General features: G+C 36.2%; 1 protein-coding gene across 5 annotated transcripts in view; it reads left to right on the top strand.

The window, feature by feature from the left end:
- KIF2A (kinesin family member 2A) overlaps positions 1-17,947 on the top strand; it is a 59,281-nt gene that overhangs the window by 15,109 nt on the left and 26,225 nt on the right. For 3 of the 5 annotated variants that reach the window (XM_027671383.1, XM_027671382.1, XM_027671385.1), the window contains exons 2-11: positions 3,615-3,709; positions 4,321-4,440; positions 4,871-4,925; positions 6,945-7,067; positions 7,604-7,704; positions 10,093-10,188; positions 10,964-11,018; positions 14,043-14,205; positions 17,474-17,564; positions 17,700-17,763. In XM_027671383.1, coding sequence (XP_027527184.1) covers positions 3,615-3,709; positions 4,321-4,440; positions 4,871-4,925; positions 6,945-7,067; positions 7,604-7,704; positions 10,093-10,188; positions 10,964-11,018; positions 14,043-14,205; positions 17,474-17,564; positions 17,700-17,763 — 963 coding nt within the window. The remainder of the gene's footprint in view (positions 1-3,614; positions 3,710-4,320; positions 4,441-4,870; positions 4,926-6,944; positions 7,068-7,603; positions 7,705-10,092; positions 10,189-10,963; positions 11,019-14,042; positions 14,206-17,473; positions 17,565-17,699; positions 17,764-17,947) is intronic. The other 2 variants (XM_027671384.1, XM_027671386.1) reach the window with 1 other exon arrangement.

Genomic DNA, 17,947 nt, shown 5'->3' with positions numbered 1-17,947 from the left:
CAATGGCAGTGAGGTCCTCAGGACGTAGGTTTGTTTAGAGTGACCTTCTCATAGATGGATGGCCTCACAGGGCTAACTGCCCTCACAGGGCTCCATCTGCCCGGGGGGACTGGGATTCGAACCTGGGTCGCAGTGGTGAGAGTCCCGCATGCTAACCACTAGGCCACCAGGGGTCCCGTGAGATATTGTAATGTATGTGTATTAAGGTAATTTTAGAGTGTTGGCTTCGCACAGTTCTGTGTTGTATTGCTGTGTTGGCAGCAGTATTTTCTGCATGCTCTAGTCAGCAGGAGATAAGTGAGATGTCACATACTAAATGACAGAACATATTTACACAAATATTCTTTTTCAAATAACTTCTCCACTAGTTGTGAGCCCTATAGAATATGGTGAGTTGGAAGTGACCCCTCAGGATCATCGAGTCCAACTCCTGGCCCTGCACAGGACACCCAAAGAATCACACCATGTGCCTGAAAGCATTGTCCAAATGCTTCTTGGACTCAGACAGGCTTGGTGCTGTGACCACTTCTCTGGGGATCCCTATAGCAATGGAACAACTTCCCAGAAAAAAAGTTGCTTGTGATGTGAATTCTAATCATGTGAGGAGAGGCACTAGAAATTAATGGAATGCCGAGGGAGTAATTGTTGTATCAGCTTTACTTTCTTCTTTTGTTTTTGAGGTGTGTATGAAGATGGGCTTCTTTGAATCACTGGTTTCTTTTTCAGTTTGTCATCATGCGTGTTCATTTTTACATGGACATGCTTACATGTCACATTTTGTACCAGCTCTAGAAAGTGCACCAGAAATTAGGGATATTGCGTTGAACCACTCTGTGCAGATTGATTTGGCTCTCATGCTTTAACATTTGTAGCTTGGTCTTGCTTTATATGCTGGACGAGGTTTATGCCAGCCTAATTGGTTGCTGGCATTCCTGAATTTCCAGCTGCTGTATTCAGCTGTGTACTAGAAAAATATAATGGAATATTGTTTGCAGAGAGCAAGAAGCAATTGTAAAGATGTAAATGTGCTATCTGGCATTTCCATAACATGTAAAATTTTAGTAACACAAAGAATTTTTAGGAACAAACTGTGTGAGTACACTGACGATTTAAACATTGTAGTGAACATTTTCTGTTTAAGCTGAGAATATTTGGAAAATGGACATAATTTTTTTTTTGTCAGTGTTGGGGTTTTTTGTGGTTTTTATTCAGTCCTGACTTTGTTGGCCAGGCAACAGGTGAAATCTGGCACAGAGATGGAAGATTTATTGTGATTTTTTTATTACGACATACTGGCTTACTGTGCTTTTGAGAGAGTGGGGTATTTTCTGTTCATTCATCAATCTGCTTTGATCTCTTTTTGCTTGTTATGGCAAAAATTAACCCTTTTTTAATTATTAATTGTTCTCTATCAAAAGTAACAGGGCACAGAAGCAGGACTTAATGTGATGGCTCTGTGACTAATACAGTGTCACAGGTTTCAGCTGTGACTAGTAATTTTCTTCAAAATTTATAAAATTTAGTAACACTGAATATTATTGTAATATTGTATAGATTGTATTTTGGTAAACTTATATTTTTCATATATTGTTTTTCTCTTGATTCTGGATTGATAGGTGGGTCAGACCTTAAAACAGCAGCAGCATATTATTCCAATGTAAGCTTGAGTTTCCACTTCCCAGAGTTTGTGTGTCCTTGCGGTCTGGTCGCAGCACGCTCCCCAGAAGAGGCAGGAGTGGCATTGCTACAGGAAGGCAGCAGCTTCTGTTGCTGCTTTGCTGAAGGACCAGGTAGCTTATTGAAACAGTTCTACAACAGAGTGTTCTTGCACAAAATTAAGTCCGTAGGGGTTATTAAATGCTGAAATACTAAGGGAGAGGTTATTCAGGATGGCAAGAATGGTTCTCAGAGAGCACAAATGGAGGGGTTTGTTCAGACAAAGTGTGGCTCAGGGAAATAAAAAAGTGAGTACCAGAGGACAGGAACCAAGTGAAGCAAAAGGGGAGACTTTTTTCTTTTAATGTTAAAAACTGCTTAACCTTCTTCAGTAGTGGAGCGAATGTTCTGCTTTGGACAAAGAGAAGCATGGAGGTTTTAAATGCATACATGATGTACGTTGCTGTTGAGATGAATGCCACAGATGTGAAGGCAGTGGTGCCCAGGGCTGCCAGCTGCTCTGTGAGTTCCCTGAGTGCTGTTCTTCGCCCGGATTGCTGTCAACCTCTTCCTCCACACATTGTGTTAGAGTACAGGGAGCTGCTCTTACATTCCACGATGCTTCCCCTTATTCTCTCTTCTTGCTGAATCTTAACTAGATGCGAATGTTTAAACAGCCTTTGTAATAAAAAAAATTTAATGGAATATATTTGTTACTTGCACTGTTAGGTGAGGTAATTTGGGATATCACTCAAGGTTTTTCTTTCTTTCTGTCCATCAATGGGCCCTAGAAGGCTTAGACTGTATAAAAACTTTAATCTTTATGTTTTTGGAAAACTGTTAAATTGTGACTGAAGTGGCTAAAACAAAAGTTTGAAACAATCAGCGGAGGAGGAAACTGTGAACACACTGGAGCAGATGTGTATGGACTGTGCTGTGTTTCACCCCAAGCAGGTGCCCAACAGCGGCAGCAGCAACAGTATATGCACAACTGCTCCAGGTCAGTCACTCATGCTTGGAGAGCTGCCCCTGGCCTTAGGGAGTGAAATGAGGAATTGCTTCTTCATATTATACCTCATTAAAGGAGGGTGTGAGAGGAGCCATTGCATTGGACTTGTGTTCTTTAGAAACCTCAGTTCTTGGTACTCTTAGGGCAAAGCATGGATGTGAAATCAATGTGACACCTTGATCCTTTTGTGTCAGTGCATGGCTGTTCTGCTCTTCCAATTGCTTTTCTCTACTGTGCATAGGAAATAGAACATAAAAAAATGGCAGTGCACTATACATTTTAGAAGAAAAATCCTTATTCCTACTGAAAATTTACTGGGGTTTTTGTACTTTATGGGGGCTCGCTACCTTTGTCTCTTTCACGGGAGATGTCAAAGCAAAAGCACCTTAACTCAAGCTCAGCAGCCTGTGTAAGTTGCTCTTTCTAAAATAATAGTTTGCATTATTGTTCCAGGCAGTTTAATTTTAGTCAGACTACCAACTGATTGGATGCCCATAAAAAAGGGATATCAGAATACAATTTCAAAGGGCTTCAGTTCTGTGTTGAGATGTGTAATCTTGAAGCCTAGAAGGGGTACAAACAAGCCTTTGGGGAGTGCACCTCAGAGGACTTCAGCACCTGTGGGAGTCCTGTGGTATTTGACTTTTCTTCTCCAAGGAAAGAGAGTCTAAGTGGCATGGCTTTCATGTGGTGTTCTGCTTAAGTACCACTCAGTTTTCTGTTCATCACCCTTTTCACTTGAATGCTGACTGTCCCATTACAGCCTCCACTGGTGGATTAGGTCTGAGCCATTTCACAATGTGTGGCCTGGAATCACCTATTTGATCAGCTAACTTTTTTCAGCCCTCTTCTTCCTACCTCTTTCTGCATGTCTCAGTGCAGGGATGAAAATAAGTTATTGAAATTTTTTCCACTAGTCAATAAATGATCATCTGTGTTTGCTTTCTAGGCCGAATTCACCAAGCTATGGTAACATCCCTAAATGAAGATAATGAAAGTGTAACTGTAGAATGGATTGAAAATGGAGATACTAAAGGGAAAGAAGTAAGCTTAATTATTTAGAACTTTTCTCTTTTAAAAAACATGTAATCTACATGAATATTACTTTGAATCTTTGCTGGAAACAAAAATGATACATAAATCTTAATTTACTTGATGATTCTTTGGTTACAGCCTATTTTGCACAGGAAGTGCTGAGCAAATTCTGGTTTCTCTTGTAGTAAATTTGACTTCCTGAGCTCAGGGTCGTAGCTTTTAAGTTGTTATTTTCATCTATTGATTTAGAACCAGATTACAAAGTCTGACCTTGTTATCCTCTTTTTACAAATAGAAAAATCAAATTTTTAAGAGGAAGAATGACACAGTAATACTAGCCAATTCTGTTTTAGTTTAATCACTTTACAAAATTACGACTATGTATTGGTCATTTTTAATTTGTCCCTTTTCTGACTGATATGTCTTCAAATAATACAAAGACCAAAGCTTAGACTGTTTTTAGCAAACATAAAACAAGATAATTCAGGTCTTAGAATTAAAAAATTGTGGGCTAAAACCACTAAATATATTTACTGTTTATTGTCAAATGTAACAGGAGAAATAGAGAGGGTTTATTATGTTTTAAGTCTAATAGACATGTTTTATGTTCTTTTACACAGATTGATTTAGAGAGCATATTTTCACTTAACCCAGATCTTGCACCTGATGAAGATATTGAACCTGGTCCAGAGACACTACCACCACCTGCTGCATCATCCAAAGTAAACAAAATCGTGAAGGTTTGTAATATCTATGCAACATGTTCATGATAGCCATACAGTAATTCTATATATGATGTCATGCTGGAATTTTTAACTTCTGTTTCTGTTGTGCTATTTGATAGCAGTGTTCCTTTCTTTTTCTTATGGTGAATAGGGATTTCTAAAATTTTTTAAGAACAGGCTTGGCAAAGGGGCAGTTGGAAACTAATATTTATATAAATATATCCCAATGAAATATATAGAAAAAGTTTTGGAGGTTATTTTGAAACCGTACATATAGTTCAATCAGTCTTCACCCCTTCACTCTTCAGGGAGGGATTTGGCAGCAATCTCATCTGTATTGCTCATGTCATGTTATTTTCCTTAACTGGAAAAAGTCAGAGGTGGGTCTGCAGCTTATGTTTTCAGTAATATGCTGATCAAATAAGTCAGATTTCTTTCTTTATAGACTCGACGAACTGTGTTCCCTTCTAAGAATGACCCTCCTACCAGAGATAATAGAGGTAAATGTTATCTCTTTCCATTTCAAGGAAGAAAAAAAATATGGGAACATTTTAACCTCCTGTTCATCTAATATTCCGTAATAGTTTTACATTTCTCATTTGGTATGTGTGCTTGTGACATGTAAAAGACGTGGTACATAATTCCTGGAATTATTCCTCTGTATGTCTAGGAGTTCATACTGTACAAATAACATTTATATACAAGTTTAAGCAATACAGCATTATGAAAGTTAAGCTGAATGAACTGAAGGTGCAAAAATTTGAAGATAATTAATTATGCAACAGTAAATGAGGTGTGGACTTTTCATGTGAGGACTGAGCATCCTCAGCTTATTTGAATGTTTCAATACACACTCAGTAGTGCCCTTAAAATTCTTATACTTTCAATTTTGTCACTTGCTTTTGTAGCAGCCTTTGTGTGAACCGTTATTCAAAGAGTACTTAGGCCCTACAGGTTTTTTTCTCACTTTACAATTAATAGCGAAAAATCTGGAAAAAAAGTGCTGAAATACCACAGGAAGATAGGTGAAAAGTAGATATTGGGTGAATACAGATGTTATGTGTCTATAACATGTGAAAGAATAGTTACTGGTTATTGTTTTCATTTTCTCTCCTGAGTCCAACTTAACTAACTTGTACTGATGATGGTAATGATTCTTCTTCCAAACATTAATCTACTGTCATTAATTCAAATGAGATTCCAGTCCATCTGTTTAAACTTGGAAAACAAATGGGCTTGCATATCCTTGCAAGTGATCAGACTCTTCTGGTGGAGGGTTGAGACCACTTTTACCCTTGTGCCATTTGCCTCTGAGGGTATTAAACAAATGGAAAATCTCTTGAGGAGCGTATATTTTTTTTCAAACTGATATGGTTTAAATATGAGACATTTAACTGGTGGACTGTCCTCACATCCATACATGTTGTCATTTGTAGTAAATGACCTGTTTAGTATGGAATTACCCTGTAACTTGTGTTTTAATAGGTACCATGCCTCTTACTATTCACTGTTGGACTAAATATTTTTCTTTTTTGGCCTTGTAATTCAGCTCTTCTGAGCACACTGAGAATTTGTGCTATAAGCTAGATCTCCTATGATACCTGGAATGATCTGACCATTTGTCTTGTCTGTTCTGTTCAAAACCTGTTTCTATAGTTGTCTCCCTGTTACACAGTGAGATGGTCTTCTTTTGAAGTGTCATCTCTGGCTTCTAATCAAAGCTGATACCTTCACTTTTGTACTCTTCTAGCAGACTCTGTTAGAAGTGTGTAAAGGAAGTGGGCCAGCTGAAGCAGAGCTGCTTGAAACAACTATATGTAAAACAATTTAAAGCATTCAGCTCTATCAAAGAGGCTTGCATGCTCATCACTCCCACTGCATTCGCTGGGAACAGACATCACAGCATCTTCAGAAACTGGCATCTTTAGCACTTTTAGAATCAAGTTTACACATATTGAATATATCTGTATCCCTTCTGGTATAGAGTCAAAAGGGTTTGTTTCTTCCACTCGCAGGTTGAGCTGCACTTTGCTGGCTCTCATTTCTATTGCTTTGCTCCTCTGGAGATCGTAGGCTCAGTGAGGTTGGAGCATTTTGTAACATCTAGAGAATGTGAAACAGTAGGGCTTTTTGTCTTACTAGTTTTTGTGCATATAATCACAATATAAATGAAATTGCAGCACTTTAAGCTTCAGGTCTGCATATCTCCAAGTACTCTCTTCATTGTGTGCGCATAGTAAGTTGTACTAATTCTGCAGTATTAAAAAATACGCATGTGCAGCATTGGTACTTAATAATTATGTTGTGTTGGTGTACAGTGCTAGGATAAAAAAGTCTACATACCAGATGTCTTTATTAATAGACTTTCTATGAGTGTGGCTCCTCCTAACCACCAGTAAATTGTTGTGTCTGGAAAGGGGCCTCATTTTATCTTGTCATAACAAAGCATTTCAGAAGCCGGTGGAACTGTTACTGTTGCTCTTCCATGTCCAGATGAGCTTAGTGCTTTTTTTTTGCAGTGGTTGGTTCTGCACGTGCGCGACCTACTCAGCTTCCTGAGCAGTCTTCCTCCTCTCAACAGAATGGTACTGTTTCAGATATATCTCCAGTTCAAGCTGCAAAAAAGGAATTTGGACCCCCTTGTATGTAAACCGTGTATCAAGGACTCATTCATTCTGGGCATTAAATATACATTTTCTTGGATTATGTTGTTGTCCATAAATGATAAATGGTCTATATGCTCAGTTGTTGGTGAGCTTCCTTGAGAAGCTTTTTCAGAGAGCTGTGGCTAAACACGTTCATTTTTGTCGTAATCGCACTACTATTTGGAATTTGTTTTTTCTTTATCTTCTTTGGACCATGGTGGTATTGTTTTGTTTTTTTTTTTTTGTTTGATTTGTCTGGGCTTTCTTTTGATTCAAACCAAGAGATCACGTGTGTCTGTCCAAATATTTTTTGAGGGTCATTGTCCATATATTTTTGATTGTGTAATTATTTTCCATTCCCATGTCTTTTTTCTAACAAATTTTATGAATTTTAGAGGCTAAAATGCTACAATTATTCTTTATTAATAGTGATTTACTTGAAAATATGATTGTAATTGTTGATAAATTAATGTAATTGAAGTGTACACTGTAAATACTAAATTCATACTTAAAATGACATCTTTTTCTTTAAGCACGTAGAAAATCTAACTGTGTAAAAGAGGTTGAAAAATTGCAAGAGAAGCGTGAAAAAAGAAGGTTGCAGCAGCAGGAACTTAGAGAAAAAAGGGCTCAGGTTAGTACTTTTAGCTCAGATAGGAAATATATGTCAGCAAGAGAAGTTTACAAAATCGTTATGCTTTTTTCAGTCTTTAATAATTTTTATGAACTGTGATAATCTTGAAATGTAATGTTGTCATCCTGTATACAAGTTTTATAAATATTTTGGTGTTTGGTAGCATTACTCTCATAACTACTACTCTAGATAGTTTTCCCCCTCTTTTTCTTCCTACAGAAATAATTGCTTTCAATCACTGTCTTGCTGCATGTTCTTCAAAGAGTGACTACTGATGATAGCTATTTCTTAGGGAAAATGTATTGTTGAAAATAATCAACCTTTTGACTTTTAGAAAGGTCTGTTATTCTACAGGAGGTAATACAACATTATGATAAATTGTTTTTTATGATCTTTGATGCTTTATAGATCTATTTGAGGCTCAAGTATAAACAGTTCTTAAACTTTCTTTAAACTAATCTATGCTTTTACAATTTCATCATGCAAGCAGCTTGGCAGCAAGTTGTTAAAAACTTGTGTGAAAGAAATGAAGTTGCTAATCCTTTGACAAAAATCTCTTAATATTAAGTGACTTTCTGTCGCAGTGGTGTAAAAGCTTTAGCAAAACTAGAAGCGTAATCTTGTTGGCAGCCCTGTGCGTATGTGTTAGTCTCTAAAGAGATATTACCAACCCACTGCTGACGTAAGAGTTACTACCACCAAGTAAATAATTCAGACAGTTTACTTCTCGTGGTTTAATGATGTTTCCAAGTTGACTTAAATCACCTATGTTAAATTTGTCTTCTCTATTTTATGTTCATTTACGCAAATACAAAACATTACTATGTCTTTATGTGTGAGGAACAACCATTTTTGGCTTTATATATTAAAATATTTTGAAGTGGTGTTACTTCTGAAATCTTCTTTTTATTGCTTTTATTTGCATCTGAGTCTTAAACTTCTGTATGAGGAAGTTGTTGTGAAATGCAGCAGTACTTGACCAAGCACTGACTTCTAATGTGCAAGACCTTTAAACAGGGCTTGCAGAATATTAAGCAAATGCTTTTTCCACAATAAGCAATACTTCTTTCTGAATGTTAAAAGGAAACATTTCAGCAGGAATACATTTTGTGAGGATTTATTGTCAGCAGTTTTTAGTTCACTGTAATCAGAGTGAATGACATCAAAGTACATTCAGCTTCTGATTATTAGGACATGGTTTTGTCTTAGGTGAGGATTGGCTGTGTCTCGGGTGCAAAGAATGAGCTGGCTCCCTTTCAGCTTACTAACTCCTATGCAGTGCTTTCTGAAAGTGCCTACACTATATCCACAAACAGCTGATCCAGGAGTTTTATACCATGTGGGGGTAGCCATCAAAACCTTAGTAAGGTCTGAGCACAGACCTGGCTATGTATGGCATGAGCAGCATGTCTCAAAGTGGTGTAAAACAGGTAGTTGCAGGGAGAAGTGACAGGAGGATTGTTTAATCAGTTCTGCAGAGAACCAGTTCATCTCACAGTAGGCTGAGGCTTAGCAAGGCTTGGTGGTGCTCCTTGCATGGCCTCTTAATGTGTCCATTCATTCTGGTACTGATGGCTCCAGGTTTAAGGAAGGGAGGTCTGAGCCTGTGTCATGGGTCAGCTGTCCTGGCTGTGTTGGCCTCCTTGCTGGTGGGGTGGGGTGGGGTGAGGGACAGAAAAGGCCTTTGCTGTGTAAGCACTGCTCAGCAACTGGTAAAACATCTGAGTATTATCAACCCTGTTTCGAGCACAAATCCAAAACAGAGCTGCATACCATATTCTTCTATGGAGAAAATTAACTCTATCCTGGCCAGAATCAGCACAGCCTGACTGTAGCCTACTGTGTATTCTTGGGATTGCGTCTGTGTTTTTGGGGGTTTGGGACCATTAGATGAGTTTTTAATGCATCTGAGTAGGGATTAACACAGGACCAGTACTAGGACCGAGCTCCTTTAACTGACTTGGATCTAGCAGGATTGTATTTAGAGCAGTTGGGTTGCCTGTACTGTCTTCTGTGATATGTGTTCTGCCTGTGTAGTGGAATGTATATGTGCATCTGTCCAAGTGCAATATCTGAGATTAAGAAGTGTTGACTGTATGTTTTTTTGTGTGAAGGTTCTGACATAGGTGGGAGTAATTCTCTTGAGAAATGAGTCCTCAATTAAAAAATGTTTTCTATTGCATGCCAACCAAAAACATGAAATAGGAAGCATGTAATTCCTTTGCTTTATGGTCAGTTAATTAGCTACACTAGAATGGAAAAAGGCATTAAATGTACATTAAACTTGCTAGAGACATTTCTGGCATTTTGGAGAAAAAAGATACTAAACTTAGTCCATTTTAGAAAACAAAGAGTATAGTAGAAATTCTGTTCCTTACTTTTCCTTAGGATGTTGATGCTACAAACCCAAATTATGAAATTATGTGTATGATAAGAGATTTCAGGGGAAGCTTGGATTACAGACCACTGACAACTGCAGATCCTGTAAGTACACCAGCAACATGGAAATATTTTACCCTTCTGTGGCTTTGCTGTGTTTTTGTTTTGTTTTTTTTTATTTATACTTCTGTCTGTAAATTTGAAAAATACGTATTTTAATATATAATAGTATTCAATATAATGTGGGTTTATTTTTCCAGTAGTTTGATGATATTGCAAATAGTAGGCTGAGAGTCTTAGGTTACAAAATTATTGTTAATTATGTTAGTTAAGTATCTTTTTGTTATTAAATAATGCCAGTATGTACTAAGTAGTCAGTCAGCCTTTGTATCGTAAATTTTCCTGGGATGCTAGAGAATGTGTACACAAAACCATTAAACTTCTCTGAAAAGCCCTGTTTAGCATAAAGATAAACATTTGATCTTTGAAGGTGATACAGGCCTTTGGTTTGCAGAGAAATCAGAGGAGCAGTCCTTAAATGATGAAGATTGTCAAATGTCTGTGGAAATCAGAGATTGTGACAATTTCTGTCAGTAGCATATATACCCCACTAAAGCTAGATTCGCTTGCAATAGTCCAAGATGTATCTGGTACTCTGTAGGGTTAGATCACTGTCTGCAGGGAGTTTTGTTAATGCATACTTCTCCTTTTTGGATTCTTGGCTATTGTGCAGACACAAGGGGCTTTTACATGTTCAGATGACTCAGTGTCTTGGAAATTTCTCTTTGTTTAAATGATTGGTTAATTAATTCAAGAATAGAAGTAAAATGTCTTAAAAATGGAATAGTAGTATAGTTCACTGAAAAAGTTTCCTTTGCAGATCGATGAGCACAGGATTTGTGTTTGTGTACGAAAACGACCACTCAATAAAAAAGGTATGATTACTGAAGATTCTGCTGACTTATTTATCTGAAAAGCTGCTTCTGATAGTGATATTATTTGTGTTAAAGAGCTCTAGAAATACTGATCAGAGGTGAAACTGTTATACTAGATAGTATGTGTGATAGACCTAGGAAATTCATAGAGGTGTCGTAACCTGGATAGAGATGGGAAGAAAAATAGTTTGACTATCACAATTTTATGGATTGGGAGCTGAGGCACAGAGAGACTGCAGTTTTTTTCCAGGGACATCTAGAATGTATTTAGTTGGTCTGGAAATTAATTCTACTGTAATTTTTTCTGTATTCTTACAACTTGTTAGGATCATTGTTATTTTAAAGTATCCTTCAAGTGATCTGAGTAGAGAGTTACACAGTGAAAACTTTCATACACATTTTTGTACATATGTTTTTATACTTTCAAGTGGTCTTGAATCAGACATCAAGAGAGCTATTCAGATGCTGGTGTCTTATGAATGGTAGGTGCCCAAATACATCCCAGACATCCTTACAGGGCTAGTGGATTACAGACAACAGGAGACTTGTATAACCTATAGCTGCTGCTCAGGGCTGGGCAAACATACCTTAGAGCATATCAAATACCACTAAAGAAAAGCTATTAGGTACTAAAATAACTCCCTAGTGGCTTTTTTTTGGTGCATAATGAGTAGTACAACTATTTTTCTTACTGCTTGCTAATCATACTGGAGTCTGTGTTCTTAAAAAAACCCAATAATCTGTTCAGGTTTCAATTCCAGTTAAATCTCAATTTTCCTAGGAAGTTCTTTACTGTCAGTGGGAATTAAAGAACTCAAATGCTCCTGAATTGCAGCCTGTTGGAATCCAGTGCTGAAAGATGTTTCTTTCTTTCTCTGTCTCTCATATTCCGTTTAGCTGAAGGACTCAAAAGAGCATTGCTCTGATGCTGAATCAACATGGGATGCATTTACTATTTTTGTACTGTCAGAACTATGAAAAAAATGGGAGAATTGTTTTCCCTTTCTCATACATAAGTTGATACTCGTATACAGTTAGGTTTTGTTTTACTTTTACCCTTCACATTGCTGCTTCTGGTTTTTTTTCCATTTTTACTTTTACTTTTTTCTTGGACATTTGGGACAAATGTCACCTTCTACCTGTGCTAAAGGTACAAAGGGGCATTACAGTAAATAAGAACAAGTTGTCTTTAGATATGAGTTGGGATTCACAAGTAGGATTTGATTTTGGGATAGTTGCGTGTCTTAGGTATTAGTGATTTGGAGCTATTAAAAAAGTAGATCAGAGGTGTTTGTAGAAAGATGAATGTCTAAGTGAAAATGAGGTTGGCATGAAAGCCATTTTGCATTTCTAAGAATAAACTATGGTAAAAAATGTATTAATTAAATAATCGATATGCAGAGGATGATAATCTAGTACTTGCATGATACAATCTTCTGAAAACACTCACTTCATAAGAAACAGGATTTCTCATAGAATTGTAGAAAAGTATGAAATAAGTAAAGATACTAGACTGTAACCTTATGAATAGAAAAAATAAAATAATTTGTTTTGTGAACTCACAAACACAGAATTATCACCAAAAACTTTAAGTGTTCTCAGCAACAATTATTCTGTGGATTGACTTTTCGGGAAGTAGGTGTTCAGAATGACATTTCAAGATTTTATATCAGTGACATATATTTATAATTGTGAAATGTATGGTGGGTTTCAGAGACACTATTTCTAATTTTCATCAACAAGGAATGCAGGTTCTCATACCAAATAGCTGGAAGCAGGTACCTGTCTTATTCCAAACAATTGTTTAAGAAAAATCATCTTTTGACTGGTTAAACTAGAAAGTTTTTGCTGCAAAGGATTGTCCATCATACTTTTTTCATCACTGTTTCTTATTTTTCTCTGTGATTGCTGCAGAATAATTGCATTTTACTTAATTGAAATGCAGTTGAAAAATTGTTTGTACAGTGACTGGAATGGATGTTTTTGTTGGTGTGTAATGTAATGCAATGGTAACCATTTTACTGTTTGATTAGGATGTTAACCCATGAAAGGGTTTCTATCTGATTGTATAAAGTCACATCAAATTTTTGAACTGCATGCCTTAAGAAATATTACATAGAAATGCAAATAGGACACATTATTGAATCCTGACAGTACACATAAATATTCTTTATTTTTGTGCACATTATGGATCACTGAGTTCTCCGTTTTGCTGACTCATACAACAATTAGCATTAAATTGTAGTGCTGTATAGTAATTATAACTTGGGATGTCACTGTTGGAGTCACAGTGATAGGATCATTAGCATTTACAGCTTTTTCTGCTTCTGCTTATAAAGTAATTTTTAGAAAGGATTTTAATTTTAGAGAAATTATATATCAAAGGTGTGTGCTGTAGATTCCAGAATGCACAAATAGTTTGTGCATTCTGGACACAAACTGTCTGTGAGGAATGAAAGCAACATTTTTCTTTTTGAAAGCTATGGACATATGACTGTAACTTTCAGGATTTAGAGAAATTATAAAGATAATATTAAAGTAAAACAGATCATAAGGGTATTAATTTCTTTGTGTTTCCAAGTTTGCTGTCTGAGCAGTATAGGACTTTCAGCATCTAATTTCTCCACTGGGAATTATAAAAACTCAAAGAGTATGGCAGTAAGCTGTAAAAGAGTATAAAATCTCTGAGGAAAAAGATCTCAAATCCATTAAAAGTGTTACAGAATACATAACAAGCTACAATGATAATGCCGTAATTAATGATATAGTTTTTCTAATCAGTGTTGTACAACTTCTCTTTCATTTCTAGCAACTGGTAGACTAGATGTAGACTAGATGATGAGTAGACTTACAGAATGAAATCTCTTACTTAGCAGATAACTATCAGGGCATCAGAAGCCCAAATCCATTGCAGTGTTGCTTCTTGGAGGAGCTGTGTTATCTGAGATAGGAGTGTAAACAATGGAAAAATGTAAAAAATAATGATGTGTTGTTAGTTAAATATATATTTCACTTATTTTATAGAAACTTTAATGAAAGACCTTGATGTAATAACAATTCCTAGTAAAGATGTTGTGATGGTACATGAACCAAAACAAAAGGTGGATTTAACAAGGTACCTAGAAAACCAAACTTTTCGTTTTGATTATGCCTTTGATGACACGGCTCCTAATGAAATGGTTTACAGGTATGTGTATATGCTTTTTTTTGTATGAATCTTTTTTCTCATGTTTTTTCCATGTTAATAATTGTTGCACTTACCTTGGTCATAGACTTTATTCTTGTTCTCTGTGTTACCAGAGTGTTATATTGCTACTTCCATTCTTTTGCCTGTTTACTTCTGTTTTAACTCTTTATCCCTAATTCTTCACCTGCAATGTCATCTCCACCTCTGTTGACGTCATTCCTGCTCCTATTCCGCCTCCAAGCCCCGCTGGTTTCCTGGCTCTGGAAGTATTGCCTTCCTCCTCAGCTGCTGATTACTTGAGCCATGAAATGAGCTCTCCATTTGCCTCAGGATTGTTGTCTTGTAATTAGTATGTTTGCAGCACCTGAGGAACCTGAGTCACAGCTTTTGGTCTTCAGGAAACCTGGAAGAAAAGGACAGCCCTAGCCCCAAAGAGCTTGCAGTTTGAATATAGGATAATTAAAATATGCAAACAAAATCAGTAGAGGGTGGGGAAAGAGTACAAAGAAAGCGAGAGAGTTTGTATTGGTCTATTGCCAAGATACCTGAGTTAGCTTGTCTGCTGGAAGCAGTCTGGCTGATGTAACACGGAAATGTGTAAGTTACCTTGCTCAAAATGCCAAATCTTTCTGATTTAAAGAACAATGGCAACAAAGACACGCATCCCCTTTCAGGTCCAAGGTAGTTGGATCTCCATTTTTTTCTTTACTCTGCTGTTTCACTTCCACTGCTGATACAGAATAATTTGCCTTGTACAAGTCACTAAATGGAGTAGATACAGTAGCAGGCAAGGTTAGACACCACAACAGGTGGTACAAAGTCTAAATACTGTGAAGCATTTTGCAGGGAATATTGATATTAAAAAGGAATTTGGTGAAGATATTTTTCCTTGTGATTAGAAAGTGCTTCCCGTAGCCTTAAAGAGTATTGACAGATGAATGTCTTAATTCTTGTTTTTAATCCACAACTAGGAAGTAAAAATTAGGATTGTGACCTGATTGACAGTGCTAGCATCCTGTCAATGGATAACAGAAAATTCATAATAAAAGAATTCTTAAAAAGCTGTGAAAAGAAAAACTTCTGTCTTATGCTTGATGTAATTAGAGAAGAATGGCGAAAGGAAAATCTCATAGTCTGTTAGTTTACACTCAGAAAAGACTTCTAAACAGCAAAGCTGTGTCCTTGGACATTTCTGTCTCTGCTGGCTAAGTGCTGGTAGCATCTTTCCTTTCCTTGGTACTGAAGAGCTGTGGAAGAGCCAGCTGGCTGGTGATGTGTGAAATAACTGTCCTCCTTCTTGACAATCCATTCTTATAATCTCCCTCCTTGCTGTTCTTTATCTGTGTGAACAAAGTGTTTAAATGTGAGGGATGGTTTTGGTAATACAATGTTGTTGTATTTTTGTACTGAATTTTCTCCAGACAGTTTTTATTAGTTATGTAATACATTAATGGCAATAGAGGAAAATATTTTAAGATGATTTTATTCATACTGAAACAGTAAATCTTTAATCTTTCTCCTTCTCCCTCATATGGCACAATAATGATCATTACTTGAAGGGCAATCTGCTTCAAGGTCTCCTCTAATAACAGAAGTAAGAGCAAGATAGGTATCGTCATCTGCTCTCACCAGAACTTCAGAGTCACAGTGAGGAAAATAACATTGTGTGAATTGTGCCAGTTCTCTCCAATATGCTAAAATTACTCTATGTCTATACTGAAAAAATGTTCTCCAGTTTGAGATAGAGAAGTACTACTCTATTATTATTACTACCACCATTATTACAATTTTTACCATTATTACTGTTATTACTTTGCTTAATTTGTATTTTAAGTATTTTTTAATCCACAAATCGCAACACTGAGTTGCAAGTTTTTGTTAATATTAGAAAATACTCACCAGTTTGAATGTTTTAAAGGAGAAACACTTTACATTTCTGAAAGAACAAGATTGCAAGTAAAAGTTCTTAGTAAAATTAAAGTTGGACTGTTTTGACATAGTAGAATTTGGAGTTTTATGATGCTTTGTGAAAACTTCTCTAAATATGTTTGTGTTTTGCCTTACTTTAAAACAGATATAATTAAGTCCCTTTTTTTATAAATAAGGAAAACAAATAATTTCAAACTCAATCAAACAGAAGTAATGGAGTATGTGTCTAAGGTGGATAGGCTTTGTGGAATTTTTTATTTTACAAATAAAGACAACAAATGTCAAAATATGGGAATATCCTTGATAACACAGGAGGTATATATTTAGAAGAAGCAAAAACAAAAGACTAAGGCTGATCAGGAATCATCTGGTATATTCTTGATGAAAATTCATGATTCTGTTAGACATAGATTTTTTGCATAACCCTTGGTTACTGAATGGCTCAGTTTTGTCCATATTATTTTTGTAAGTGATCTTGTGTTTGAAAGCAGAATGAAAAAAAGATGTAATACTTCCTTGTTTCTGTAATCCATTTTTTCTTTTTGAGTCACTTATAGGTGATTTACGTGTAAACAACCAGAAAAAGTTTAGAGAGAGAGACTCTTATCTCCATTTGTAACCTTCCATTAGTTTACTCTTTGCTTTTGGAATTTTTAATGCAATAATGGTGATAAGCAGCTGAAGTAGGAACAATAATTCCATTTTTCTTAAAGTAAAACTTAATTCTCTAAAATAAGAAATGATAATTCAGATAAAATTTTTGACACAGCAAGAAGTACCTCAGGAATTACTAGATTTTTTTCATTCAACTTGGCTATCCATTTTCATGAGCCTTTTCTCGATGTATGCATGTTCTCAAAATACTAAGATGTGCAATGTTGTGGCCACTTGTCTTTCAAATTTAATCTTGGAAGTTGATTTGGGGAGAAAAAAAGCCCCTTCAGCTGAATTTTATTATTGACAAAATTCATATCTGCTGCACTATCCTATTTCAATGTCTTCTTATTCTGTCATCTGTAGGGAGTGCAAGACTCCATGAAGTAAATTGTGGTGCGTTGGATCATTAAACCAGGGAACTCTTTTTCCTTGGGGTTTAAAGGATGATAATATTTTTGTGATATAAATGAGAGAGACCTTGTAGCTTTTCATTGTTTGGGAAATTTTAATGCCTTAGAGCTTGTAGTCTTTTAGTTCAGAAATTAATGTATAAATGTCCTTTGACTTTTCAAACTACAGGACCAATTTCTGTCCCTTCTGGTCTTAACGTTTTTATTATCCTTTTGGTAGTGCATCTTAAAGTACTCCAGTTTGTTGAGTACTGCTGTGTTTTGTGTTTAAGGTTTACTGCTCGACCTTTAGTGGAGACCATATTTGAAAGGGGAATGGCCACTTGTTTTGCATATGGACAAACAGGCAGTGGAAAAACCCATGTAAGTATTTCTTCTCCGTGTCAGCAATACAGTTCCTTTTACATATGACAGACTTAGTTGAGTTCTAATAAGTAAGAAATATGTAAGTTACAGTTCTGTGATTTTTATGTACTTTTTTATTTATTTTTAATTTAGACTATGGGTGGTGACTTTGCAGGAAAGAACCAAGATTGTTCTAAAGGCATATATGCGCTTGCAGGTAAGACTTTATTGATCAGTTGACTTTTGGTAGATTAGTTGGGATCAATACATTTTCTACTCCCTCTCATACAAACATAAGTGTACATATTTTGCACTGCAGTGGAACTTTGGTAACATCAAAGATATTTCCTAGATGTGGAGCCTTTATACAGTAGTGTAAATATAGACTGCTTCAAAAAATG

Source organism: Neopelma chrysocephalum, unplaced genomic scaffold, assembly GCF_003984885.1.
Source record: "Neopelma chrysocephalum unplaced genomic scaffold, ASM398488v2 Primary Assembly neopelma1_97102, whole genome shotgun sequence".
Classification (NCBI taxonomy): Eukaryota; Metazoa; Chordata; class Aves; order Passeriformes; family Pipridae; genus Neopelma; species Neopelma chrysocephalum.
The sequence above is the reverse complement of the archived record's forward strand: the minus strand, read 5'-3'. Positions and strand labels throughout refer to the sequence as shown.